Source organism: Hakea prostrata, chromosome 3, assembly GCF_041222555.1.
Source record: "Hakea prostrata isolate BN-2017 chromosome 3, UWA_Hpros_2, whole genome shotgun sequence".
Lineage (NCBI taxonomy): Eukaryota > Viridiplantae > Streptophyta > Magnoliopsida > Proteales > Proteaceae > Hakea > Hakea prostrata.
In genome coordinates, this window is record NC_142602.1 from 5691694 (window position 1) to 5719503 (window position 27810).

General features: G+C 37.4%; 2 protein-coding genes across 4 annotated transcripts; one reads left to right on the top strand and one right to left on the bottom strand.

Moving 5' to 3' along the window:
- Positions 1-1446: 1446 nt before the first annotated feature.
- Positions 1447-16882, top strand: LOC149020323 (transmembrane protein (DUF616)). Its single transcript, XM_089148431.1, has 9 exons — positions 1447-1700; positions 2384-2648; positions 4613-4714; positions 5826-6181; positions 7224-7435; positions 7782-8038; positions 8154-8332; positions 11114-11281; positions 15263-16882. The coding sequence occupies exons 2-8, from the start codon at positions 2435-2437 to the stop codon at positions 11183-11185; spliced, it is 1392 nt and encodes a 463-aa protein (XP_089004557.1). The 5' UTR covers positions 1447-1700; positions 2384-2434; the 3' UTR covers positions 11186-11281; positions 15263-16882.
- LOC149020324 (cullin-3A-like) lies at positions 16883-27700 on the bottom strand. Of its 3 annotated transcripts, none has more exons than XM_089148428.1 (4): positions 27458-27700; positions 27229-27353; positions 26867-27112; positions 16883-19479 (listed from the first exon to the last, which is right to left on the bottom strand). In XM_089148428.1, exons 3-4 carry the CDS (start codon positions 27025-27027, stop codon positions 17439-17441), a joined length of 2202 nt encoding a protein of 733 aa, XP_089004554.1. In that variant the 5' UTR covers positions 27028-27112; positions 27229-27353; positions 27458-27700; the 3' UTR covers positions 16883-17438. The 3 variants fall into 3 exon arrangements, with proteins under 3 accessions (XP_089004554.1, XP_089004555.1, XP_089004556.1); XM_089148429.1 differs by having other exon boundaries at positions 27229-27367; XM_089148430.1 differs by having other exon boundaries at positions 27229-27372.
- Positions 27701-27810: the final 110 nt, after the last annotated feature.

Sequence of the window (27810 nt, forward strand, 5' to 3'; positions counted from 1 at the left end):
AATTTCGAAACATTGTTATTGTTTTATACAAGCGTTTGCTTCAATGTGTTGGACATATGGTCACTTGTTGAATGTCAGAACATTAATTTCAAGATCCTATGAGAAAACAAAAGAAATGATAATCTCTACTATGAACAATTAGAGACAATGTTAGGTTCATCTTTATGCAATGTACGAGAGCTTTTGATTCAACGTGGGAATAGAATATGATCCCCCTAAATAATATATTATTGATTTTGACGACAATGTGAGAAAGAGAGGTTTTTTTAAGAGCTGATTCAGGGTGAGAATAAATCATTATCCAATGGGATGTTGCATGGTTTGTTACTATTTTGGGTGATTGAACAAAGTAAATGAAGCTCTATCTTAGAAGTATTGATTAAGTGTGAAAATGAAACATAATACATGTGTTAACGGGTGGAGCCAGGATTGAACATGGAGGGGGGCCGAATGTATGTGGGCCAATGTGGGACCTACTGTAGGTCCCATATTAGAAAATATTATTATATATTAATGTAGAATATACATTAAAAATTAGGTAAATTAATAGAAAATTAGTGAGTGTGAGAGAGAGAAATGAATAGTTTGAGAAAGAGAGAGTGAATACCTGATGTGGAGAAGATTTAGGAAAATTCCAAAGTTTGCTAACTACTTCAATATTTTATGAGACGTGTGAAGGGAAAAAAAAAGAAGGAAAAAAAAAAAGAAGGAATAAAATAAGAGATTCATGAGAGAATAAATAGAAATGAAAATATGAGAGAATAGATAAGGAGAAATTCATGGATCATGAGTTAGTTTTTAATTAGAATTTAACATTTTATTCCTTAAAACTAGGGATTGAATGATAACCATTAGATAGAGATTATGAATAACATTTGTACTCATCATCTTTATCTTAAATTTTTATTTTTAATTTTTAGAGGGGGCCAAATAGTGGTATTTCACATTTAAAGATAGAGAAAATAAAGAAAAAAACAAGGATATTTAAATTTAAAAAAATTCGGGGGCATGCCCCCTCCGGTCCCAACGTGGCTCTGCCACATGTGTTCATTATTCTTTTGTGCGATCGTATGAGTGATAAAAAAATTCATTCGATTACTTGATTTTGATAAATGAATTTTATCAAAATCTGTTTGAAAATTTTGTTTGGTTAACATGATTTTATAAATTATCATATTTATTTTTTTTATCAAAACAATTATCAATGTTTCATTTATCTAGGTTTGTTTAATTAGTGTACCAAAAATTTGACCTAAACATTCATGATAAAAATAATATATTTTCATTAAGTCGTAGATTGATGCATGCCCAACAAAAACGGTTCAGTTTCTTATCCAGAAATTCGAAAAAATTAAAAAAAATTAAAAAATAAAATAGACAGAATTAATAATAAAATTCAAAAAGAACGTTGCAAACGGGCATTATTCTTCAGATCCAACGCGCAAAACTGCACCTTTCCCTCGTAGATAGAAGAATAGAGGAAAAATAAAAAAAGAAAAAGTTAAAGGGAAAAAGGATCATATCTCAGATACTCGGCGAACTTCCGAGAAAACAGCCAAAGCTGAAACAAAAAGGAGCAATTGAATCTTTCAGTCTCGAGTTTCACGATGTTCGAATGTAAAGCTTGAAGCAGTATCAGTTTCAGCCATCCTACCGGACTTGGATTTACATAAAATGAAAACGGCAAAAATCCACATCTGGTTCGTTCTACCCTCACTGAATTTGTTTCGTGGTTGCAGTAGTGTAACTATTCTCTCCGGTTTGCTCTTTCATTTCATATCTGCATGGAACAAACTTATTCTGTCTCCTGTTGCAGTGTGTATGATCGATTCACTCTGGTTTGCACTTTGATTCCATATCTGCATAATGTCTATGCTTCGCTTCGACCTGTTTTACCGTTATTGTTTCTTTACCGATTGTAACTGATATTAGGGATCAGTGGATTTGTTTTCTGTGTATCCTTACGGGTTTTTTGTATGACACTCGTTCTGTTAAGTTTTTTTCACTTGATGCGATCCTAGAATTAAAATCCAGGATTGCGGGATCAAATTAAATGTGATTTCCCATCCTTGAATTTGGAACCCTGTGCTAGCATAGTGTAATAGTGTGCTTATGATTGGTTGTTATTTATTGTTTTATTGAATAACTGTTTTGTGGATGACAGGCACTAGGACCTTCCTTGATTATGCATTATTGTTGTGATAATAATAAAAATAAAAAAGAAAAAATAATCAAGTACTGAACACATTAGAAATGGACTGCAGAACTGTTGTCAGCTTTCTTCTTCTTTAATTTAATCCTAATGGGTGGAATAATATTATTGTCTAATTTTACTATGGATGTCAGATGTTGTTGACTTTGTATGCGTGTTTTCGCCTGTCAGACGAATTCTCCTATAGATGGACTCATTGATATAGCATTGCCGGATGTCACTATGGGTATATTCAGTCACATTAGTGAACGATTACCTGAAAGAAGAGATAATGCTGGTTCAGCTATTCGATCTTGTGAACGAAATGAGTATGGTTCAAGATCCCGTCGAGGAAGGAGGTTTGCTCATGTTATCAGACGGAGGCTTTCATTTTGGACATTTTTGCTTGTGCTATTTTTCTTGATATGTTTGTCAATCTTTGGCTTGTTATTCCATGGTGAGCTTTGAACATTTAAGTCTATCACTTAATTGTTTCTGAAGTTTCTATTTAGTATATTTTACAAGTAAAGCATTCTTTAGTATTAGTAACAATAGCTCCAAAGGGCCTGATCTGTTCAAGCTCAAAAAGATTGTGCCATAATTTCGGCATCCATCTAATTATTGTAGTCAGTAAACTCTTTTTTGCTTTCGGATCCAGAAAATTATCAGTTCATTCGCCCCAGAAGTTGTTCTCTCGGTGGATTTGGATGCTTTCTGGAGCTCTCTCTCTCTCCTTTTTTCAGATTCAACTCAACCAAGTTCATTGATAGCCAGAGGTGTCATCTTCCATAAATTGACCTTGTTTAACTCAACACTTAACGACCTGTCCTTGGTCCTGAATCCTCTCCATTTTCTGCTTGACCAACTGAATACCATGTAGCCCAGCGTGTAATGTTTCAGTACTTAATCATTGGATCATCTCCATGTGCCAAACTCTCAAAGGAAATAATTTAAATACTGACTGCACATTTTCTTTACTTGTATGACTTATACGGTGGGAACAATATGGCTGTCCAACCAAGTTGATCAATACTTAAGACCGAAATTTTGGAGGTGGTCCTTCTGCTGATGTCACTGAGATATATAAGTAGGTGGAGAGGTTTTATTAAAATTCATTAATACAGGATTCTTGGAGTTTCTGTTTCGACATTCTTTTGTCCTATTCTCTATGGAATTGGACATTTTAGAGTCTCCGAAAACCTAACAGAAAAAAGGATCTCCTGACCATTAAAATGCTGCAGAGACTTGGTGCCGATTGGCGAAGGCAGGTATATACTGGCCAATATAAAATCCTAGATGGTCTTTCTGTCCAGTCAGGCTTCATACAATAGCTGGTAAGGACGAAAGGCTGATTTTATAACCATGGCAAAACCCTGAATTTAATTCATCACAAGAAAACAGCTGATGTTCCCTTATTGCAGTCTTACAAGTTCCATGGGAGGAAAATTGTGGTCCATTCTCTGAATCATTTCCAGCTGACTGGCTCCACAAGGTTGAGCCTTATGTTTCAAACATTAGTGCTATTTTACCAATAGGGAGTTAATTCGTCAGACTTAAATTTACAAAAAGGTTTTACCCAGTGGACAAGGCTCCCGTGTTGAGACGAGAGTGTACATTTTCTTCTATGGCATTGGGTTCTAAAGGCATTTCACCAGAGTTGCCTCACTGTTTGCCAGAAATTTTACAAGTGCACCTGAGCACATATCTGAAACACAATCAACTAATCACAAATAATACAACAGAATCCAAGGTAAAACAGAGAGAACTGAAGGAAGAAGAGAAGTGAGAAGAGAAGAGTGGAAGAAAAAACTTGAGAGTCTAGTTGTCTATTGACTCCGTCTTCACTAACATATTTTCTGAACATTTGCCGGAAGTCACCTAAAAGACTCATATATAAGACTAACTATCCCTTGATATTTAAATCTCTGAGAATGGCACCGCTGCACACTGATGTATCGGTAACATACCCTCAAACATCTCAGCTGCATATAATAAGCTCCATAGAAGACAGGCATATTATCTTCAAATGGAAGTTGAGAATCTGCGGGAAAACTTTTCTTATGGCTTGCTAGTCTACTGTTTCTTGAGTCACTCATCATATCAAGCAGAATTAGTAGTAAATGTCAAACAGAGTCTTGAGTTATCTAGTACTCAGTTTTTAACTTCAGAGATCTTCCCACTTCATTAGCCCTTACATCCTCTTCTTCAAGTCTTTTGGTTTACTGAAATAAACTTTCAAAGCTTCACCAGTTCACCATGTCTTTGGAGTTATTATTAATAGTCTTTGTTCTGGTCTCTAGTATTATTTTACCATCTATTTGCATTTTAACACACACACGCACACACATATATATAAAACTATTCCTCTTGATGGAGTTTAACTTTATTTCTTCCTTTTATCTGTATAACAACTCCTTGCAGGTAAAATTGAGGATGGAAATTCAACTCAAAGGGATATACATCAAGAAACTTCAGGAAATCACCGCTTAGGACAGCCTAAAAGTACAACTCATAAGCCACCACGTATGTTTGTTACATATTCACTCTCTTTCATCATGTTGAATTCTTATGCTGTTAAAAGATAATCTGTTTCAGTGGATCCAAATGACTTTGTGCTTTTATTTTAATGCCTAATCTGGTTATCTATATTTCAATTTTTTACATGTCTCTTCTTTCTTATTAGTGTAAGACATACACTTATTTGTTAATGAACCATCTTCTACTGGCTGGTGATTTCCATTTACTGCTTTTCTTCTTTTTGGGAGGTGTTGCAAGCCTGTAATTACCTACTGCACTGTAAAATATTTCATGTCTCACTTTTGTCAGAATTTACTGGTCTTCAGATCACTTTATGGACCTTAACTATCGTAAAATTATTATTAGGGTGAGAATTATAAGGGCCCAGATAACTCAGCCGATGATGCTGTTTCCTTTTTCGTTGTCGGCATTTAATACTGTTTCAGATCTCAAATATTTCCTTAAGTTCCATTCTACCTACAAAGAGGTTGTCATTTTGATGATTTCAAGAGCTATCTTCCAACTCCATTCAAGGAGTTTCTCTTGGTAAGGTTCAAAATATCACCTATGGAAACCGGACTAATATTGTTTTTGATGAATAGGCATAGTTTTTAAATCTTAACACAGACAAAAACTGATGAGACACCACTTGACAAATTCAATAATATGATTCTAGTTTTCACCTGTACCATTTTTTTCCCGCCTCCTTTCTTTATGTTTGTCTCCTCAAGGGGCTGATGGTGTATGATCTTTTACCTTGACTACTGAGTCGGGTAGAAAAACTGGGATTAGTTGACACCACCAACTACTGAGAAACACACTTCTGGTAATGTTCACGCATTAATATCTTGCCCCATATTTAGTCCCTACTTAGGGTAAAACTTCAAGAACCTTTCAGCCCCCAATATTCGTAAGCTCTTTAAGAGGTTCCTCAATTGTTCTGGATATTTGTGAAACTGCCATTAATCATTTAATTAGTTAGTTATCAATTTTATTGGCACTTGTAAGTTCTGGGTTGCATTGATTTGACTCATGGTGTTAGTTTTAGTCATTCTATACAACTAATTTATGGCTTTATTCCTGTATGGATTTTGTTTTCTTCTTTTGGATCTTCCAGATTTTCCTTGTGATGTTGGGTTTGTGGAGTCGGTCGATGAACTAGTGGAGCCCAATGAATACATGAATTTTTCTCAATTTACCCTACGATATATAGAAAAAGAGGATATATCATTCAGGGATCATAGGTTTGAACCCAGATTTGGAGGACATCAGACCCTTGAAGAAAGAGAGAATTCTTTTTATGCAAGAAACCAAACAATTCATTGTGGTTTTATTAAAGGACCAGAGGGATCCCCGTCTACTGGATTTGATTTATATGAAAAGGATAAGCAGTTCATGAATACTTGCCGCATTGTGGTATCATCATGCATTTTTGGAAGCTTTGATTTTTTGAGGAGACCAACAAGCAGAAAGGTATCTGAGCTATCTTCTGAAAATAATTTCTATTTACTGTGGTTTTAGGAAGCATTTAAGATACCCTGATAAAATGTATATTATACTTCTGTTCTCTTTCTTTGATGAATGGTTGTTGGATATTGTACTTCTGATGAAGTTCTTCCACTGTTTGGTCCACCTGAATTTACTGTTTCTTGCGTTTCTTTTCTTTTCCTTCTTTCTTTAGTATTTATTTATTTTTTATTTTGATAGTTTAGGGAAGGGAATAGTTAACAGCGTGGAGGTTTGAACTGAAGGCCTCTTGGCGAGTATGGGCTTCAGGGACACCACAGCTCACCAACCGTGCTAGGATTTTATTGTTCTGTCTCTTGCATTTTGCTTCAAAGTAAAATGCATGAGCCAAAACTAGTTGATTGTGGGTTTAATAGGTTTTCTGGATTAAATTAATTTGAAGGAAGAACAGTACAGCAGTGCCTATTATTCTCTATCATAAGGCATGAGCTGCTATGTTCTGTATGACTGAACTTTTGGGCTAGTTGTTGATATTTACACTAGTACGGGTTTTCTTTTCATGTTAATTTAAGCTTGAAATCTCCTATCCTCCCAGAATTTGGCTGAATCACATCTTGAGTTAATATGTCTCAATGTGCATTTACATGAACATTATCTCTTTGCAAAGTTTTCTGGAGCTTCAGTATTGTTGTGCTCTCTTGGGAGGTAAAATAGCTCTCCGTTTGGTTAGGCCGCGAAAGTTGGTTTACACATGGGATATGATTTACTTGTCATTGTTGTTAATATGTTTCTACTAGCATTCTCAAACTTCTCTTGTGTGATCAGCCAATTTATGTTTCCCATATCATGTGCCAAACTTTTGTTTTTCTATTTGGTTCAGAGTTTGTTTGATCGTTTTCCATTTCCATATTTTCTTTTGATTAAAATTTCTTATGTATTTGTCTATGTTGGCACTAAACCATACAATTTTCCTTTGGAACTTTCTCTTTATGACATTAGAAAAAAGTGTGTATTGTTCTATAATGCTATTACCTTCTGTTTATTACAGATCAGCGACTATTCAAAGAAAAATGTTTGTTTTATTATTTTTCTGGATGAGCAAACTGTGGCAAAACTTTCTTTGGAAGGGCATATTCCTGATGATAATGGATACATTGGCTTATGGAGAATAGTCGTAGTCAGGAACTTACCTTACACAGATATGCGAAGAAATGGAAAGGTGCCAAAGTTCTTATCACACAGACTCTTCCCGTCTGCTAGGTAAAATGCGTATACAATCTCTGGTTATTGTTGGCCTAGTTAAGATGCATATGAGGATAAGAACTACAACTAAAAATCAGACATGTGACATGGTTGTTACCATGAACCTCTGGAAAAATTGACCACACAGGGGGACTGAATTGGGGATGTTGATGCATATCTAAATGGTCATATTCATCATCTAGATGTTTCCTTGGGATGTATTTTGATTTAAGAGTGTGTAATGGGAGTACTCATTTAAAGCATCCAGTAGTGCTTGTCTATTAGACAATGTAAATTGGTATATTATTTCTTGTTTCATTGAAGGGAAAAAGAATAACTCATTGGTTTTCTGTTTTTTTTTCAGGTATTCTATTTGGCTTGATAGTAAAATGCGACTTCAAACTGATCCACTGAAGATTCTTGAATACTTTTTGTGGCGAAAACAATCAGAGTATGCTATTTCAAACCATTATGATCGCCACTGTGTTTGGGAGGAGGTACTTCAAAATAAGCGGCTAAATAAGTACAATCACACTGCCATTGATGAACAGTTCATTTTCTACCAGTCTGATGGTCTGACCAAGTTTGACCCATCAGAGCCAGATATCCCTATTCCAAGTTGTGCGTGTCATTTTTAATCTTTCCTTTTCAAAATTCTGAAAGTGTCTTTTCTTTTTCACACAGTTTTCTTCTATTAGAAGTTTGAGAAATTGATCCTATTGTCTGGGATTTGCAGATGTACCTGAAGGTTCCTTTATCGTAAGGGCTCATTCACCAATGTCAAATTTATTTTCATGCCTTTGGTTCAATGAAGTTGATCGCTTCACCTCTCGTGATCAATTGAGCTTTGCGTATACTTTCTTGAAACTGAGAGGAATGAACCTGGATAAAACATTTTTTCTGAACATGTTTAAGGTAGTGTATGCATCTGCAGATTCTAATATGTCTATAGCATTCGCCGTTGGTAGACTATCAACTATCAAGTACTGGTACAGCCACAGGGCAATTTTTTGTTTTGAATTTTTGACAATTGTTTCTTTTAAATGACTTAATTTGGATTGAAGAGAAGGGAAGGGAAGTCATCCACCATGCTTACACCTTCCTACCCCACCCTACTGTTTGCACAACGACATGTGATGGAGTGGGCTTGTTAAAATATATACATAATAAATGTGTGTGATTCATGTAGATTCATATTCATATGACTAGTAATTTCATTCGCTTTCGTTTTTGTGTGATGTCTTAACAACTTCTGGCTTCCTCTTTTGGATTGTGTGGTTCATTTGGAGAATCATAGTTATATCACAGCCTTTAGGCATTTCAATAATCTGGAGGGTGTCTAGACTCAGGGTACCTGCCAAGGCAACCAAGGCATCCATATTACCTGGACTGCCTTGGTGAAGTCTTGACAACTATTTAAAGAAAACTATCACCCAACAGTGGTTTGGTTCTGCCTGGTGTTATCTTGAACTCAGCTCATATATAGACAAGAAACCCTAAATGGCAACCTAGCTGTCTATATTTACTGTTGCTGTTTTGCAGTTGACATGGGGGAAAAATATGTTAAAATTACGAAAGCTCTGCAAAAGCCCAAAAGCAAACAAACAAAAAGCTAAATTATTTTAAATCTTTGCTTGTGCTTGTTTTGACATGGCAGTCTTTGATTTTATGTTAGGATTGATGGAAATAAATCAGAACTAGTAGAATTAATCCTTCAGTTTAGTCCAGTACTTATTGGATCTATGGTCTGGTGGGTTTCCATTGCAATAGGCTTCTTTAATGGGCCTAAACTAAGTGTGGGAGCTAGGACTATAAGACTGATCAAGTAGGATTAGTATAGTTCAAGTTTGTGGGAGTTTATTTGAGAACTTTTTTTGTAATAAGCCTGCCAAGTCCTAACTCCTTGGATCATTAAAAATTTTGAGTGCAGATTTTTGTTCTAAGGTAGTGTATTGTCTTTAGGGTCCTATTTTGGTTAGAGAAGCGTCAAATACTAGTTTGTTTAGATTATTCCAGGTCATTTTATGGCTTCTACATATATTGATGTCCTTTGGTGGCCTCAAGACACACATTTATGAAATGTAGTCTGTTCATTTTTCCTAAACTTCATTGTTATGGATTTAGTAGTGTGCTTGGTGGATTCCAAGTGCGGATTAAGTGGATTCTTAACTTTGTTATCTTTATGTTTATCTCTTCCACTTCCATACATGCTAGTCCAGGTCAGATTTCTATCCTTTTACAATATTACTGAGGCTATCCTGTTTTTATGTACATTCAATTTCAGGTTTACTTTCAGTGTTGAATTCTAGTTTTGGAACATATTCTACTCAAATCTGATATCAACTTGCCCCATTGTTCTCAAATTTAACTTCAGTTCTAAAAAGTCCTAAAAGATTTCTTTTATTAGAATTTATTTGTTTGTTCTGCAGTTTTTGGTTTAGTTGCAATAGGATTACTCTAATTCGAGTTTCAACTTTCAGAATTGATTAATGGACCAAACTTTGTTGACCTTCTCTACTGGTTGGACCCTTCTGCTACAGTTGCAGGCTCAAGTTATTAAAATTTTCTACTTCTCTGCTTCTTTCCCCATTTCCTGTGATCCTATTTAGCTAACTAGCTGCTGGACTTTTCCTAGTTCAGGATAGCCTTCATAAAGGACCCATCAAAGAATGGGGCCAAACCTTTGAATAGGAAATGTTTGGCTTATTATGTTTGTCCTCTTATATTATTCTGTAATCAGTAATCATAATATGGTTGGTGTTTTTAAAACTTTCATTACATCACTTGCCTATTTTTTGTTTGCAAAGGTAGGATAAGGAATGTGGTTTAGTATCTATGATCAGATTTAGCGCCCATCAAACTTAATCTGCCACTCCTCAATTTATTTGTGTTGATGTGGCTGGCCTATTACAGGAAGCCTGACCTGGAGCATAAAATTTTAGTAGTAAAGCTCTGATGGACAACATTTTAGATTTGGTGTGTTGAGTTTTCTTTTGGTTGTGCTGTTTGTAGCCCAACAATCTCTTAGTCAGTGGTAGCCAGTAGGACCTGTTGAAGGAGGAAGGCTTATGCCTCTAAATGTGGAACCCAAGCCCAAGTGACTCCCTAATCATATAGAAGGCCGTACCTAGTGCCCAAGGCTCCTGCATTAAGCAAGATGTGGTCGAATGTACATGGTCTTACCTTCCAGGACTTGAGCTTGTGAGCAAGCCTCCAGCAAGTGAGCACTTGACTAATGCACCAAGCACAACCTTCCAACTCCCAAATATATAATTAATTGGTAATAGAACCATGATTGTAGTATTAGACCTTTCACAGCTTCATTGCACCAAGCACAACCTTCTAACTCCCAAATATATAATTAATTGGCGATAGTGCCATGATTGTAGTAGTAGACCTTTCACAGCTTCTTATGCCTTGTCTGCTTGACCTACTGGAATCTCAATAGTGAAACTTCGAAGAAAAAAATGCTAGTGAAATTATTTCCCAAATAGGCCAATATTAAATTCTTCATGATTGTGTCATATTGTTCTGCATTCATTTTGTTACTTCCCCCAATGCTTATAATCTGTTTCCACTACACCTCTCTCCCTTTGTCATTGGTGTCTGCATTGTTAAATTTATTCTACCAAAAAAAAAAAAAATCTAGCAAAAGAAGTTAGATTCCACTAATTGTGTCCATGATTTGTGATTCAGGATTGTGAACGCAGAGCACTAGTAAAACTATTCCGACATAGGACACAATTGGATCCTCCTCCACATCTTTGATGAGTATTCAAGAGTAACTTGGCATTGAAGACTTCAAGAACAGTTGCAGGTTGAGGGAGTCTATCCATCTTGATAGGTGCAAATCTTCAGTATCAGGTAATTCTCTCATTCCTGGTTTTTTTATTGGTAACTATAATAAAAAATCAGTCTAATTTAGCTAAGTAGCTAATTATGACCAATTAGTGTTTTTGAATATTTTGGGCTTGTACAAATGTTTGGGAAGTGCTCAACTAGTCAATAATACTTTGTAGGTGGAATATATTAAATATGTGAAAACCTGATTCATTCTTTTCTGGAATGAAGCAGTTCTGTGTCGGTTTTTGCCATAACATCTTACTGCCTGTAAGAATTGCTTCGTAATGAACAAACATTCAAAACAATTTTAAATCTGAGCTGAGTCCTGAATTGAATTTGAGGTCCAGATCTGGTTCTGTTGGGTTTTGATGGTCTGACTCTGGTTTGCAAAAAAATTGTTTTAGAAATGTTGAAATAATCTGGAAGTGTGGAACGTTAGGGGAAAAACAAAAAGAAATGAAAGGATATAAAAGAGCTGGGGCAGGGGTTGAATGACCATATCAGTAGTTGTGACTTGTGAGGGAGGACTTTCATAGTCTAGGTCTGATTTCAAGTATGACCTTGGATAGAGCATATTGGATGCCAAGGATCTATGTAGCAGATTCCCATTAAATTAGATTCTACTCATTTGCTGGGCTGTGCCTTTTCCTGTTGCTTTTATCTTCTGTCTTTCTTTTCCTTTGTTTCACATATTTCACTTGTCATTTTTCTTCTCACCGCTTTTGCTGTCTCTTAATTATTTTCTTTCTGTACTTTTTTTTTTGGTTTGGGATCCATGGAACTGGCCCCAGTAAGTCAGAATAAGACTGAGTTTCATGTGTTTCTTAAAACCAATAAATTACAAAAGCATAGCTTAAGTACTCAGTCTTGTAGACCAACTCAAATTGGCGAAAAACCCAAGTCGGGCCAACATCTAGACAAGTCATTACCCTTTCTTTGGGTTGAAATTCAAGCCAGGTTTTGGGAAGCAGTCAATTACAGTAAATATCGGTGAAACCTCGCCCAGATACCGGGATATTACTGAGATGTCGGGTCGAAGCTGTTTCCTTAACTTGTATCCCATCGAGATATTTCTAAGATCTCAGCAAGTTCTCAAACCATGATCGACAAGTAGAGCCTGAGCAAAACCATAAACAAAATTACAAAATAGTTTAGATCCTATTCCACTGAAGACATTGCCCTATCAGGAAACAATGTGATTTTTCTTCCAGTTCTTAGTTATACTGACACTAGAAGGTGAGCTTGTCCCAAGGCCTTTGTTTGTGAAAATAAAATAACCGCAAGCGCACAATATCGTGTAGCTAACGGGTCAATCTCAGGGAGATATGCCTCCTAAAACTCAATTTCTTAATGCTAATGCGAGAGTGGAATGATTCAATTTTGTTAACTAATTAATTAAACTAAACCAACGATCCTAATCCATACATCTAATGCAATCGAATTAAGGCGAAAAATAAAGCAAACATAACCAACGCATACATAAAAGGCAGAAAAAAATGCGAATAATAAAAATAAAAGGGAAGTGATCCAAGTGTCAGCTCTGGATCGAGGGAAGGGGAATATATTATAATGACTTTGACCGTGGACCCTTTGCCGTAGCTTACAGTCCACCGATCGGGGGAAAGGATATTAAAGAAAAAGAAATTGCAGAAAGAAAATAACAGAAAGTAAATAACAAAGCAATAAAAGGAAAATGGAAACCTTAACCAAAGAGAAGCGCGACTGTAGGCATCTTTGATCAAGGACCCAAGGGGAAGGGAGAACAGTAAGTAAATGCTGAAAAAATAAATCATAAATTAAGAATATGGAGGGGGGAGAGAAGATTATTGAAGAATGTTACTTACTTGCATCTTTGATTCTCCAAAAAAAACTTGAACAAACTATTCGAATCTCAACCAACTCTAACAACCAGATCTGCAATTGCTGGACCTAGAGAGAAAACGAATCCTCAAACTTGAACTTGAAATTGCATTGATAAAAATAAAGGAAATACACTTGTATAAAATAAATTACACAATTTCAATCTTCCTTGCAAAGCATTAAAACCTAAACATTCAACCTAGAATTAGAACCCACAAATTAATCGAAGAACTAGAGAAAACCTAGAGCAAGCTAAAGAGAATAGAAAGTGCAAGACGAAAATAAACTAAAGAGAAAATAAAGTGTCCCCTAGACTTAAGAGGGGAGGTAATATTTATAGAAGAAGGAGAATAATTTACAAACAAGGAAATAAAATAATAATAATAATAATAATAATAATAATAATAATATTATTATTATTATTATTATAATAAGAGTAAAATAGAAAAAGAAAAAGAAATAAAGAAAGAGCAAAATTCGTTAGAAATAAAAAGAGAGAGGAGAGTGTGGAGAAATAAAAAAAAATAAAAAAATAGAAGCACGTGAAGAGGGAAAGTGGAGAGAAAGAAATAAATTAAAAAAAAATAAAAACTTAACTTTGAGTTACACATAGAGAATGTGGAGAAGAAAGAGAAAGAGTGGAAGAAGGAAAGAAAAAATATATATACTTTTAAAAAGTGATTTTGGGTTAATTAAGGAAAAATAATAAAATAAAATAGTGAAAGAAATAGAAAGTGGGGAGAGAAAAAAAAACTAATTAGAGAAATAAATAAAATCTAAAAAAAAAATGAAATTTTCTAGAAAAATAGAAAATCCTAAACTTTGACTACTTTTGGGCCCCATACATTCTTTCAATTACAGTAAAGAAAAATAAAATAAAAACCCTAATCTAATTTTATAAGATATTCTGGAGTTGGCCCATAATTGCATCTTTAGCCCATCATGCTCCAAATCAGGCCCATTTCCCCACTTGAGAATTTGAACGGACCTCTTGACATGAAAAATTGCATTTTTCATACCTAAAACTCCAGATATTCGCTAAAGTCCTAAAAATTCATAAAACCTGCAAAAACAACATAAAACCCAAGGTAGCTCCACTCTAAGTATGTAAAATGCATGCTTTCTGTCCTAAGATTACACACATAAATGTGCTCATCAGCCCTCAACCTGACCCATTACTCTTTTTCATTGCCCAACTTGGAGGAGTTGCTTTTTCCTGACATGTCTCACTCTTACCTTCACCCTGCTTCGTGTCACAAAATGCTGAGAAGTAAGCAGGTGTGGAAACATCCTTTCCCTGGTTGCCTCTTTGTTTTTTTCTGAGTTGCAGGTCTTGAAATCCTCATGGCTAGATTTTGAGATTCATACTGGATGAGTGAATTGAGAGACCTATTCTTCTGTCTGTTAAGTGGGATTTGCAGGGAGTAGCAATGGTGAGTGTGGGTGGCGGTGGCGGTACAGGGGGAACAACCATGCAACTAGTGTAGGATGAGCAAACTTGAAGGCAGGATTTTGGGCAGTCAAAAGTATCCATTCCCCCCCCCCCAAAAAAAAAAAAAGTTGAGCTTTTTTTTATTTTGACTAATTGTTAGCGTTGAAGCTGTTCAGAATATTGTGTTAAAAGTTGCTGGTTCTTAGTATCTATTAGTTATGATCATTTTAATCTCCATATATTATGTTATGATCATTTTAATCTCCATATATTATTGTTTTAGCTTATGTCACATTAGCTAATGGTATGTTTATGATTTCCGCAGAACTTAAATTACATATAGTGCCTTTTCTTTTTTTGTTTATTTTGTTACTGAACCCAACCAACTGATCAGATAGTTGGCAGTAAACTACGAAACCAAAACATCTAGCTTCCAGTTTGTTTCAATTGTGGTTATTAGTTCAGATCGAACTGAAAAAATGTAGACAGCTATGTTGTTATTCTGTTTGTTATAGTTTTAAAAGATTATGCTTAAAGTAGCCTTCCACATTGCGAGCAATGAGTTCAGCTTTTGAGACCTGACTTTCACATAGTGCTGGAATGGGACGGAATGACTCCGACCAAATCTAGACTAAATAATAGTCAGGTTATTTTTGAGTTCCTTATTTTGCACTTAGCAGTCTAATGCATTCAGCAATCCCTATGTGCAGGGGTATTGAAGGATTGCCTGTTATGGGTTGCGCCACACAAGAATTTGTACATTCTCCTGATCAACTTAGTTGTATATCCGCGTTTAAGTAACCTTAGCTTTGTGATAGTCAAATTCAGTCAGGTGGTTCAATTCTTTGCATGCTTGCTGTTGCAAAGAAGGCTTCTTGGTTACTTTTCATGATCAGGAATCCTTAGACGCCAGAGGGAGAAAACAAGTTATTGGCATTTTTGCAATAAAGCGTCTGCACTTTCCATTTCTTATTCTTTCACTTTGGCCGGTTCACATTTGCATTATTGACTAGTTCAGAAAGGTCAACTGGTACCTTCAATTTTTATATATTTTTTTGTCTCTTCAATTTTATTTAGTTTTTTTTTTCTTTTTTTTTTCGCGTGTTTAATTTTATTTAGTAGAGGTTTTTGTACAGAGTGTATGTGTTATACTTTTAATCATTGGATGGACATAATATTGCATATACAATTTCCCATTTCCTGGAAAGCATGATCATTCACCATATGCAGCTGTGTAGAATATCTTTTTGCCTTGTGTTTATTATTTTGACCTTTTCTTTTCATAAATCATCAGCTTCCATCATCAATAATTGAAGTACGGATGACTACTTAGGTTGCTGTCAATGGAACGTATTTCTACAATGTTTAGCAAAGTAGTGTTGCTCTTGTATTGCGTATGTCTGGGCGTAGCGATGAATAGAATAGAACAGAAATGAAAGACACTGTGTGTTCCCCTCCTCAAATTCAAAAGGAGTATATAACAGAGAGGATCAAAACCATGTGTCCTGCTCTCCTCGTCCTATACTCCTTGAAATTCATAGGTGCTGACAATGTGTGTTCCCCTTCTCAAATTCAAAGGGTATAATAGGGAGGATCAAAACCACGTGTCCTGCTCTCCTTTCTTATGGTGTGCCAGGAATGAAAGAGTGGCTGGAAACAAAAAATGGACAGCAAAGGAGATTATAGAGGCAGCAAACCAGTCTCATATCAATTCTGGATCAACCAGAGGAAACCAAGCAATCATCTACTCTTGCTTATTGGTATTCAAAACACAGCTGCAATAGATGAATCTAACATTAGTGGTCCAGCCAAGAAGTGTCACTTTACTTGTAATATTGATCATTCAGTCTCCGCCGTTGAATGTGCTACAAATACTACCGATGTAACCGAAGAAAAATAAACATGATTTATGGGAGGTCTGGGAAGCCAAAGGTGGAACAGATCCTGCAAAGAGCCTAATATGTAGCCAAAAACATGTACCAGCATGATTTTCCTACTTTCCTCCATAGTCTATCTCCCCCTCCTTGAATGATCCCAGTTTGACTTTTATAAGTGGGTTTTTACCACAAGGTAAAAAAAGGCCAGTCGATTCGTTGCAAGCCATCCATTCTGTTGAACAATTCGGGTTGAAGTGGGCAGATTAGCTAGCCAGCAACCTTAATTTCACGTCGCACAACACAGTAAGTATTTGATTGAAATTGGCTCTTAATGTTGGTCGCATGGCTAATCCATCCCAGGTAATGGTCTGAATTAACCACATCATCACCCCACAGGGCAATAACTCTGGAGTCTGGACATTTGAGGCATCACAGACCCACACCGATATTAATAAATTGTCCTAATCCACCGCGGCTTTAGCCTCTCCACACCACCTCAATCGGGTGGAATGGTAAGACACCACCCATAAAGAGAATTTTTCATGACCACTAACGCAAAATCTAGTCACCCACTCCATTCCCCATTTGTCTCGACGGGAACTACAAAAATTAAATCCCAACACCACTGAAATGGAAAATTAACCACAACTTTTCCAATATCCAAGTATAACCTTCTGTTTACCAAAAAGAAAAAAGGTATCACCTTCAGTGCATGTTTCCATCAAACTCTGAATTTGCTATCGTGGCAAATCATCTCCAGGTTTTCAGTTCTTTTTGAGTCCAAAAAGAACTCTTAGCACACAATTATATCTGAGAGATGACCGATCTGGCCTTTAAAGCAGAAAAGGTTAAAAATGAAAAATAGAAAGAACCAGCAGAAGAGGGGAATTAACAAATGGTAGGTGAAACCATGCAATGTTGCAGTAATTCAAGGACAAGTTCTCACCAATTGGTGGATACAATTCCTCCTCAAGAGAAGACCTTGACTGGAAGAGAAGAGCCCAGGGTTTCAGGCAAGATACCGATACAGTTTCCTGTCTACTTTGTCCCTTTCCAAGAACTCCCGTTCAATGAGGGATTCAATCCGTTTCTTTATAACAACAGGATTGGGGAGGAACCGTGACTGCAACTGTTTTGTGACCTCAGCAACAATGTTGTTATGATCCAGGACCCTCCTTGACTTCATGATCCTCACAATTGCAGCCTCAATCTGAGGCTTCCTGTCTTCCTCCACTCTCTGCCGGGTCTCTTGCTTTTCTGGCTCAGACTCCTTCTGAGCAACTACTGTGCCTATCTTCACCTTGTAGAACTTGCTTGTGAACTTGTCATTAAAGAAAAAGGCATCATCTTCACCTATATCCTTGCTCATGGGTTCCTTCCTAAGAATGTTCTTCCCCTTCACACAGGCCAATGACTGCAAGCATCTCTTCAAGTCTGAGGCTGGTATCTCAGTAGCTTGTTCAATCTCCTTATAGCTCAAACAGTCAGAATTGTTAAATAGCATGAGTATACACATCTGGTATGTGGACACATTCAGCTCATGCTTCTGGCCCTTCCCAAAGGTTGCCTTCAGATCAGCTGTGCCCATGTTAGTTTGCCAAGACAGTCTTCGCCCAGTATGGGTCCCAAGATAAAATGCTCGGAACTTTTCACACACTCCCATAATCTCAGCTGGCAGATTGCATGTGGAGCTTGGTTGAGTTGGCCATGATCCTGTTGTGAGGACCTGGACTGCTAGTGAAGGACAGTCCCCCATATCAGCAGCCTGGCTAGCATAAAACCCTTGCATAGTATCCTGGGAGGTCTTCATGTCTGTAAACATCCCTTCCAGTTTGGAAGTAAATTGATAACCACATTCTGTCTTAAGCTTAACTATGAGACTTCTTTCTGCATCATCTGAGACAGTTTTGCCTGAAAGAAGCCGTTTTGCTAAGTGTTGTTTGTAATACTTCTCAAAGACATCCTTTTCTTGCAGGTACCGGAAAAGCATCATCACCTTGTCCAGAACAATCTCTATCTCCTCTTCACTGACACCTTTCAATCCTTTACGAAGCTTATCATCCACGAACAAAGAAATAAACTCCGGAGACCGAGCATTCAAATTAATGAAGTACTCAAAAGACGAATTCAAAGCATTCTGAAAAGTCTTGTCATTGTTGAAGGCTAAACTGATTATCTTATCATGTTTATCCTTTTCATCCAAGAGCCGCTGGACAAAGTCCACAGGATCCTTTAGCCTCTCAGGATCAGTAACCAACTGCTTACCAGTTTCTCGAATGTGAGCAGTCATCACATCTCTAATTGTAGAGAGTCCATCAGGTACACGGCGGAATAAGCTGTACATCCTACCCAGGTCCTCATACTCATCATCCACCAGCATCTTCACCAAACCAGAGTTCTCCATATGTACTAACCTTTGCATGTGGTTTTCAATCATCTCCCTCTCAACCACATTAGTTATCTTGGCTTCACTCATTGCATCCAGGTAATGGGAGACTCTCTCCATTTCTTCATTTAGACGTCTCTCGGCTTTCTTTAGATAGTCCCCACAATCACAGCAGTCAATGAACTGCTGAGACTCAACGCTGTAGAAATTGGCAGATACCTCGAGGAAAGACTTCTCAAAGTCTTCTTCATAAACAGAAGAACCCAAATCCATTAGCATCTTAATTATATTCCGCATCAAACCACGGTTTATAACTTCACCAGTCCGCTCCCTTTGCACAAGCTCAAGAAGTGTGTTGAGAAGCCGTGTTTGGATCTTAGGAAAGTGAACAATGTTGTCTCTCCACAGGTTCAAACCAAGCTCATGGACAGGTGTTTTGTTGGTACTGGGAATGAAAGTCCTGTCCATATACATTAATATGTCTCGGATCATTTGCAATGCCTTGTTATGGTCTGTCCATTTCCTATTCAGCTCCTCCAGAAACAAAGCTCCCTGAGCAGCTTCTATGGACTTGGATAATTCTTTTAGATGCGTAGTCATTGTTGTCACAAGTCCGGAATACAGTTTTTCTCCATATTTGTGCAAAACCATATTGTAAGCATTCCTGTGTCCAAAGTGGTTTGAACATGTCAGGAGAACAAATTAAGAATGCAAAAAAAATTATTATTTGGCAGCTACAGAAGCACCCCCCCCCCCCCCCACAATAAGCATCTAAGAACTATGCTGGATCAAACATTCTTAAAATTGGTTCCTAATCAGGTAAAATCAACCAAAAAATAGTCAAACAAATAAAAAACTCAATTAAAACTCAACTTCCGGTAAGGTTTTTTTTGTCAAGACAAAAGGGAATATAAGCGAAGGACGGTGTCACTTATACAGAATCCCCAGTGAAACCGCAAAATGGAAAGGGGGGGGGAAATACTGGCAGCTTATGAAACAGCATACAGCATCTGATTCCATTCAGCAGTAACTATGCATAGCTTTATCATTGCTTGTGACAGATTGAACAAGCATGTCAGAGGTTTGAACTCCATTCTTCTATAAGCTGGAAAATGTATGGTGTCCCAAGTAAAAATGAAGGTTATATCCATTTTATGTCAAGCATTATTACTCAATGTTAAATAAAATCACTCAAATACAAATCATGATATACTCAGATCAGATTCTACAGATCTCCTCAACACAGGAAGCTTTGGCATGTGAAAGACAAAGCATATAAGCCCCAATCCATGGGTTATATGATTTGCTTTTTTTGACAGGTCAATTATGGATTATATGTTATAGCCTTATCAGAGATATTTTAAGAGAAATAAAGAGATTATGACAGATGCAAGCCTAACAGTGCAGGCAAAACTACTGAGTTTTAGGCATAAACAATCATAATATTAAGCACATAAGCGAACTTCCTCTCCTTGGGACGTCTAAGAAAAATGGTAAATATGGCTTTACATGTGTCATCAAGATCTGTTTCGTAAAATAACAAGAAAACACTGCATAATATAAAAGATGTAAAAATACCACAAGAAATAAATGGCATGGTGTACACTTCACATAACGAAAAAAAGAAAACTACAAGCAACTACCCAGCCGGGAATAATGGCCCTGTTGCAAAGCCTCTTCAATAAAGACCTCTCCCCTATGACAGGCTAAGGGAGACAAGGAAAGGCAGTACAAAAAGAAGAATAGAAATTGAAAAGCTAGAGCACGGGAGAATGAAGAGTAATGATTTCAGCAAGAGCAGCCAGAAGGACTACCATAGTACCATAGTGAGTCTAGTGACTACTAGAGTAGAGTTGAGTAAAAAGGTATGGTATAGCAGCCTTTCCGAGCGAGCCTCTGGGATCTTCTGTAAACCCCCATGATGTGGTAATGGGAGGATATTAGGGGAAGCAGTGAGTGGAGATTCCCCTGCAGAGAGCCGGATGAGGGGAGACCCACTGGTAGCGAGAGAAGCGGCTTTCGCACCTTGACAGTTCTTTCAAAAAATTCATCTGATTGATAAGTCATAAGACAAATCAGGGTTCAGATGGTTATTAAGAATAGCAAGGAATAATCGAGCGAGACCATGCATGGCACTTCTCGACCGTGTCTCCGAGGGACAGTTGAACGAGCGACTCATGAATGTTGTGTTGTAGTAGGGCCGTTGCTTGTTGGGGCAGGGCACTCTTCACTCTTCATTCTTCATTCGAAACTAATGAATGTGGGGGCGAGGGTTTCTGCCTTGTTATCAAAAATGGGAGTTGGGTAAAGCAAACTCCTGAAAGCCAATCTATCGTAGATGCTAGCCCTCGAGGATGAGCACCGACGTACATAGGTAGATAGAGAGGAGATCAGTTATGGACGGATGGAGCCCTGAACTAGCGGCTGGTCGAACCAACTGAATCATCACAGTTTATGGCAGCTATGCGATCATCATTCATCACTTCTCGAATTCCGACAATCCCTCCCGGGCTGGCTGGCTGTCTTCCAACCTGATCATGGCACTTGGGCCCATCCTACGATACCTTATGAGGTAATCACCTATCTTACTGAGAATGCTAAGTCCTTTTCGATTCACTCTAACATTAAGGATAGACTAGTCTGGTCGTTAAATACAACTGGTATATCAACAAAGAACACATTATCTCAAATTTCTCGCCAGAAAATTGACTAATAAAGAGAGGTAGAAGTATATATTTGGATTGAGCTCCTCACTCTACCGGACCCATCACCCAAGGTATCACCCATCAAGAAATCACACCTCTCAACTGAATCCCACAGCTGAATGAACCTTCAAATATTCATTATATCAATCATCCCCAGCTAATGGCTTATTACAAAAATATTTAAAGAAAACCAAGTAAGAAGTTCTAATCCATCTAGTAAATTAAATCTAGCTGATTTAAGATTAACTACAGTATATTAATAAAATCAAAATGGAAACCAATCTCAATGTCAACCTATCCAATAAAACTAATTATAACAGCTTTAGGAGTCCTCCATGTATTGACAATTATATTTTCAGTTAGTATTCACTATCTGGCTGTGGGGCCTACTTAGTCACAAAATCTCCCTCTTCCTGATAGAGCTGAACAATATCTGTTCAATTCTGGGAAATTAACCCTTCATGACAGGCCAGTGATACCTAATGACAGCGAGAAACTCTCAAAATAAAACTAACCAATCACCACATAATGTGCTGGAAATGAAATGCTCAAGATAATAGGAATCGATAGAAAGAAATATCTCCTTAAATAACAGATCTATCTACTCTCTAATTTTGGAAGTAAATCCAACTTTATGTTGCTGGACAATGCCTCTCTTTGGGGCAGAAATTAAGGGGATTGAATAAACCCAGATTTTGGACCAGGAACCTACTAGCCAATCTGCATCACGTAAAGAGACTCAAACTTGAGCATTTGAACAACCACCTTCCATGGAGTTCTAGTTAGGAAGAACAGAAATGTGGGGTGGTCTCAAAGTTGTCTGGGAGGGAAAGAAGAAGATTGCACGGTTTCTTTAGCCATGCAGGCACTTACAAATGTTTCAAGTTCTATTGCAAGATCACATCGTATAAATAAAAGAAATCAAAACAACCCTATTCTAACTTTAAAACCAAATAAGGAAACTATATCACCACTTCTACTCTATTAAAAATAACACAAAATCCTAAAGTATATATCCAAACATATAAATAACCAGTAGCCCAAGACTCAGAGAGGACCCTGTTCAAAGGAGCTCCTACATCAATGCACCCAGTGTCGAGAAAAAACCAACAACGAATTATATAGAACATAAGAAATTAAAAGGAGCAGGGGCTATCAGCTAGACATATGCAACTTGAAAGGGGGTGGTGGGGAACCAAAATACGAAGCTTGTTAAAAAATAAACTTTAATCAACCAAAACAGCACAATAACAAGAAGAACTGAGAAGAAGAAAAAGAAAAAGAGAAGAGAAGAAGAATTGATAGGAATCACATAAGCCTGCGGTTCTAGCTTGAAACTCCTAGAATCGCAGCCTTTTATTTATAGATATCATAGTCTAGATTACAACTTGAGAAGCAAGTCATTTTGCCCTCGAAAAAATGAAATAAAGAGTACAACTTATGAACAGAATTTTCTAGTATTCTAACTCCTAAAATCTGTCCAAAATATAAAGGTACTGAAAAAGGAAAGTTCTGAAATTAGCAACTAACAGAAAATAGAAACTATGCTTTCTAGAAATCTCAAAACTTATGTGGCAAGACTCCTCCACTAGAATAGAAAGTACAGTAGCATATCCAAACATATGAAACAAGCACCACTAACATAATACTATTCGTGTGAACAGTAAAACAGCTCATTGTTCCTACGTATACTTCAACATACTTTAACAAAGCTTTAGTTAGTTGCATTCATGTCCAAAAAATCATGGGGGAGAGAACAAACTAATGTGAACAAAAAGACCCTCCTGGCCAAATGCACAAGTGGGGCTCCAAGAAGCTTCCATAGGCTGGCTGAACCCTCTCTGAGGGCTATTTTGGCGTTAAATTTACCTCTGAATTTAAATTTGGAATCATTCAGTATTTCATTAAGTCAATTTGAGACTGTTTAGGATTTGTTTTGAGTGTTTTATTTTGAGTTGAAATTGTTTGAATGAGTTATAATTAGCAATTGAGATACTGTCAAGAGTTTGGATCAAATTCCAGTTTGAGTTGTAATTGGATCTCATCAGTCAAGGTGATCCTAGTCCAAGTCTGAGTCTTTATTTTCAGGCTATAAATAGCCTCTTAGGCAATGTTATTTCTCAGTTTTTGATGATTGATTGAATTAACTGAGTTGAGGACTAGGTTATCCTTATTGGGTAGGCCTTGGTTGAGTGTTTTGTGAAAGATTTCTCTAATTCTTCATCGATCCAGCAGAGCTCAAGTGTCATCAAAGCCTTCAAACAGCCAAGCAATCGATTCCCAAGCCATCAAGTTCAGCAACCTTCCCCATCTTCCCCTTCCCTGTGCAACCCCAAAAGACCCTCCCCCTTCCACCATAGCATCCCTAGCCCTCTCCCCTCTTGCCTAACCCTAGAAACACCCCCAACCCCATCGCAATTACCCCCTCCCGTTCTGGTTCAGCCCCTCATACCCCTTCCACCAGCAGCCGTAAGCCTTTCCCCTTCCTCCCCTGTTTCTGTGATTGCAGCAGCACCTTCCTGCCCAGCCCCTCTTGACCCCTTTTCTCCTCCCCTGTAGTCACACCTAAACCTAGACCACCATCCACAAGTTGTTTGCCTCAGTCAACCTTTTTTTCCCTAATCTGAAATTTTCTGCAAGTCTTCTTCAACCTTGGAATTCTGCAGAATTTTCAGAACTCCAGAAAACCCTAAACCAGTCCACCCAGACCCCCTTAACCCTTCTAAAACCCTGAACCTTAGTTGTTCTGAATCATAGAACCAGCATAGTTGGAACCCAATCCCACTGTGGCAGAACCTCTCTAACCCTAAAGCAAAATTCTATCCCAAACCCTGTTCACACTATACTGAGTTTGAAGCGTGAAAATTACTCTCTAAAACCCTAGAAATTTCATCCCTCTTTGATGGAATTTCCTGGGCAGCCACATTCTAGGGAAATCACAGCTTTACCATCAACCCTAGATCCGTGGATACATCACAAACTCATGATGGAAACACTGGTTTCCATCGTTGCATGATCCAAAGTCTTCTCAATATCCATTGCTGCCATTTGTTGGTCTGATTGAGGCTGCATCACTTGCAACCTTTGTTGGCCTGGGACAGACGTCATCAACTAACCCATGAAGAATGAATTTATGGTGCAGGTAAAAAAGCTGTAATATGTGCACAAAGTTCCATCACAATCAAAGACTTTCCATTCTTCCAAACATTCTTGACCCAATTCAATAATGTGCTGCAAAGAATCAACCACTTCACAACATGCACCATCAATAAGAAATGGAGAATTTGATGAATACATAATCGTAGTTGACGATGATTGACCTCATCAGCTTGCTAATATACCCACCAAATATCAAAACACGCCACTTTGCCCTTCTAAATTAAAAATAGCAAACCCACTCTGAACTTCAGCACAGAGAAGGGTGGCTAGGCTTATATTTTAACTCATTACGGACCCACACCAAAAACAAAAAACACAAGAATAGTCAAATTAAGGAGTCAAAGGCAAAACAGTGAAAATGAGGAAGATGTTAAGAGGACAGAATCCCGAATAAGTTGATCTTCCTACTTCCTATCCAAAGGGGTGGAAACTGCAATATGGAAGTCCAAGAAGGAACACAAGAACTATGAATGGGGAAAGGGTAGAGGTTAATCTTGGAAACTAAGTAAAAAAAAAAAGTTGAGTGAAGCAGAATAAGGAAGGATTAATCAGTTAAAATTTAAAAAGAAGAAAAGAAGATCCATTCATTAGTTGGCTGCAGTGTATCTCAACAGAAGGCAGTAATCCAGGGCTTAGAGAATGAATCTACCAATCTTCCAATGGATGACATTTTCTCATTTCCCAAATTATCCCATCCCATGTAATTTTGTAAAACCATACCTTATCCATAACCTCCACATTTGCGATCCATCCTTATTCAACAATATTATCTGTCCCATAACATCTTTAGACCTATTTGCTGGAAAATTATGGGCAACCCTTAATTTTAGGGCATCAAGTCAAGAAAACCCTAACCCTAAAATCGGGTTCACATCAAACTATTCGTATTAGCAGTGTTTTGGCCTCTTTTTCTTCATGTTTTGTTCTACATCAAAACTTCACATCTACAAGTTTCCCCCACCCCCTAGCCACACTCTTTTTAGAAAGAAAAAAGTTGCCCCTGACCGATTTCCAACATCAATCAGCAATTGAGGGAAGGCAATTCTTATTAAGATTTTAGTGATATGGTGAACTTGATCTAACTAAGATGCAGTCCCAAAAAATGACAGTATGACAACGAACCGCTATGAATCAACTCTTCACCCACAATGCAATAATGCAAGGGATATCAGACACTTGATAACTAGCAGACCATTTGTTTGCAAGAGGAAATGGGGTGGGAAAGATAAAAAAATAGTTGGGTGGTGGAACAAGAAAGGAAAAGAAATGATTTTATGGAAGAGTTGAAGAAGTGGGTTCTGCATCAAATAAAATTGTATTTCTTTTTCATTTCCTCTTTCCCACAAAGTCTCACCTAAAACTATGAGACTTTTACAACAAATGGGTGGGAGAATTTGTTTTGCCACGTAAAACATTTCCTTCAAATCATGGAGAGTTGTGTCTCCATTATCCCACCCTAGCTAAACAAACAAACCCAGACTTTGGTATTCAGTGGAAAAGCTTCTTTTTTTCTAGCCCCACTTTATTCCATCAAACAAGTGGTCAATAGATGAAGTTTGAAAGGAGTTCTCTGTAGTAGAAACTACATTAGATAGGGATTCCATAGACTAAAGATGTATCCATTTGATAACCCACGAAAGCAACAAAGCTTGAGGATTCAAAAGAAGTTTTTCCTTCTATTTCCCCCAACTCCCTACTACCTTTCTTTTGGTCGGGGAGGGGTGGTTTTGCATTGATAGTTACCATTAATGAAGTTGTTATGAGGTGACAGAACATTATTTGTCACACCCATCATGAAGGAGGATGGAGAATAAAGCAAAAGCTGCAAACATAGCTTTCTACAGGTAAAATGAGTACCAAAACTTTCATCAACCCCCAACATGGTACAGTTGGTTCCATTACTTTAATCAGGACACGTTTAAACGTTCACAAGGTAAGCTAGCTTCCCGTGTCCCTGCGCTAAAACTTACAAACTGACAGGAAAACCGAATGCAACCGGGATGAAATTGCAGCAAAATAGTTCAAATCAGTACCCAAAAGAAGAAATTCAGATACAGTAGCACACGATAAATTGGTAACACAAGCACATAAATTCTTAAATTCGAACATTTGTAACTTGACTGAATTAAAGAGCTCGTTAGAAACACTAAAAAAAATGAGATCGAAGCTTAATGCCAAGGCCAAAACCTATATAGTTCTTCAAAACTCAGCCCACTTGCGTTTTGATTATATATCTCATGTATCGCATGCTCCAGTATCTTCCACGTCTTTTCTGCGTACTTCGGATCCACAACAACCCGATGCTTAAAGGCCTCTATCTGAAAGTTCCTTCTTTTCTGAGTACTCATCTTTCCTCCTTACAATAAGCACAGATGCCGGATATACCAAAAATCAGATTTTAGAAACCGCCTCAAATTCCCGATACCAAAAACCCTAGAAATAAACAAGTAAAACAAATTAATCTCCCAATAAAAGCTATTGAGATCGAAAACTTAAGTAGAACTAGTAACGACGCATTTCCCAGTTCAAAGCAAACCGCCAAGACTAACCTCAGATCGCAAGATTGGAGCATGGAACTGGATAAATTACTCCGCCATCCATGATTGTTACTCCACCGACGAATCTCCGGTGGGAAACTATTCAAAGAATTGTACTTGGAAGCACTCAACGAAACCTGAAAATATAAACCTTTTCTGTATTTTATCAGAAAAATTAACAATAAACTTAGCCCAAACATAAAACAGACATGAATTCCAATAATCACGTATGATTAACCACCTGGGCCGTCACGTCGCTGTCAAATCCGACTTAAATCTTGCGAGGAGCGGGTTCGCGTCCAGGAAAAATCAACGTATTGGTGGGTGAGAATAGATTGAAAGCAATGAAAATTGTAAAGCCCCAAAATAGTAGAAGGAAACCCGCGACCACTGTCAATGTCGACTCTCGAGTCTCGATGCTTCAATATCAAGCATTACCAAATTCTCAAGCTGTTCTACCCGCCTCTTCTATCTATCCGCCTTGTTTCTTTAATTTCTTTTATTTTCGGGAACGCAATATTTGAATAATGTTGAATCTTTACTCTCTCTCTCTTTTTCTTTTTTCTTTTTTCTTGTATTTTTCTCGACTCTTAA

Coding starts and splice junctions, on each gene's coding strand:
- LOC149020323 (XM_089148431.1), top strand. CDS start 2,435: ATGGGTATATTCAGTCACATTAGTGAACGATTACCTGAAAGAAGAGAT. Junction 7,436..7,781: donor AGACTCTTCCCGTCTGCTAG/GTAAAATGCGTA, acceptor TTTTTTTTTCAG/GTATTCTATTTGGCTTGATA. Junction 8,039..8,153: donor AGATATCCCTATTCCAAGTT/GTGCGTGTCATT, acceptor TGGGATTTGCAG/ATGTACCTGAAGGTTCCTTT.
- LOC149020324 (XM_089148428.1), bottom strand. CDS start 27,027: ATGAGTACTCAGAAAAGAAGGAACTTTCAGATAGAGGCCTTTAAGCAT. Junction 19,480..26,866: donor AGTTTTGAAGAACTATATAG/GTTTTGGCCTTG, acceptor CTTTGGACACAG/GAATGCTTACAATATGGTTT.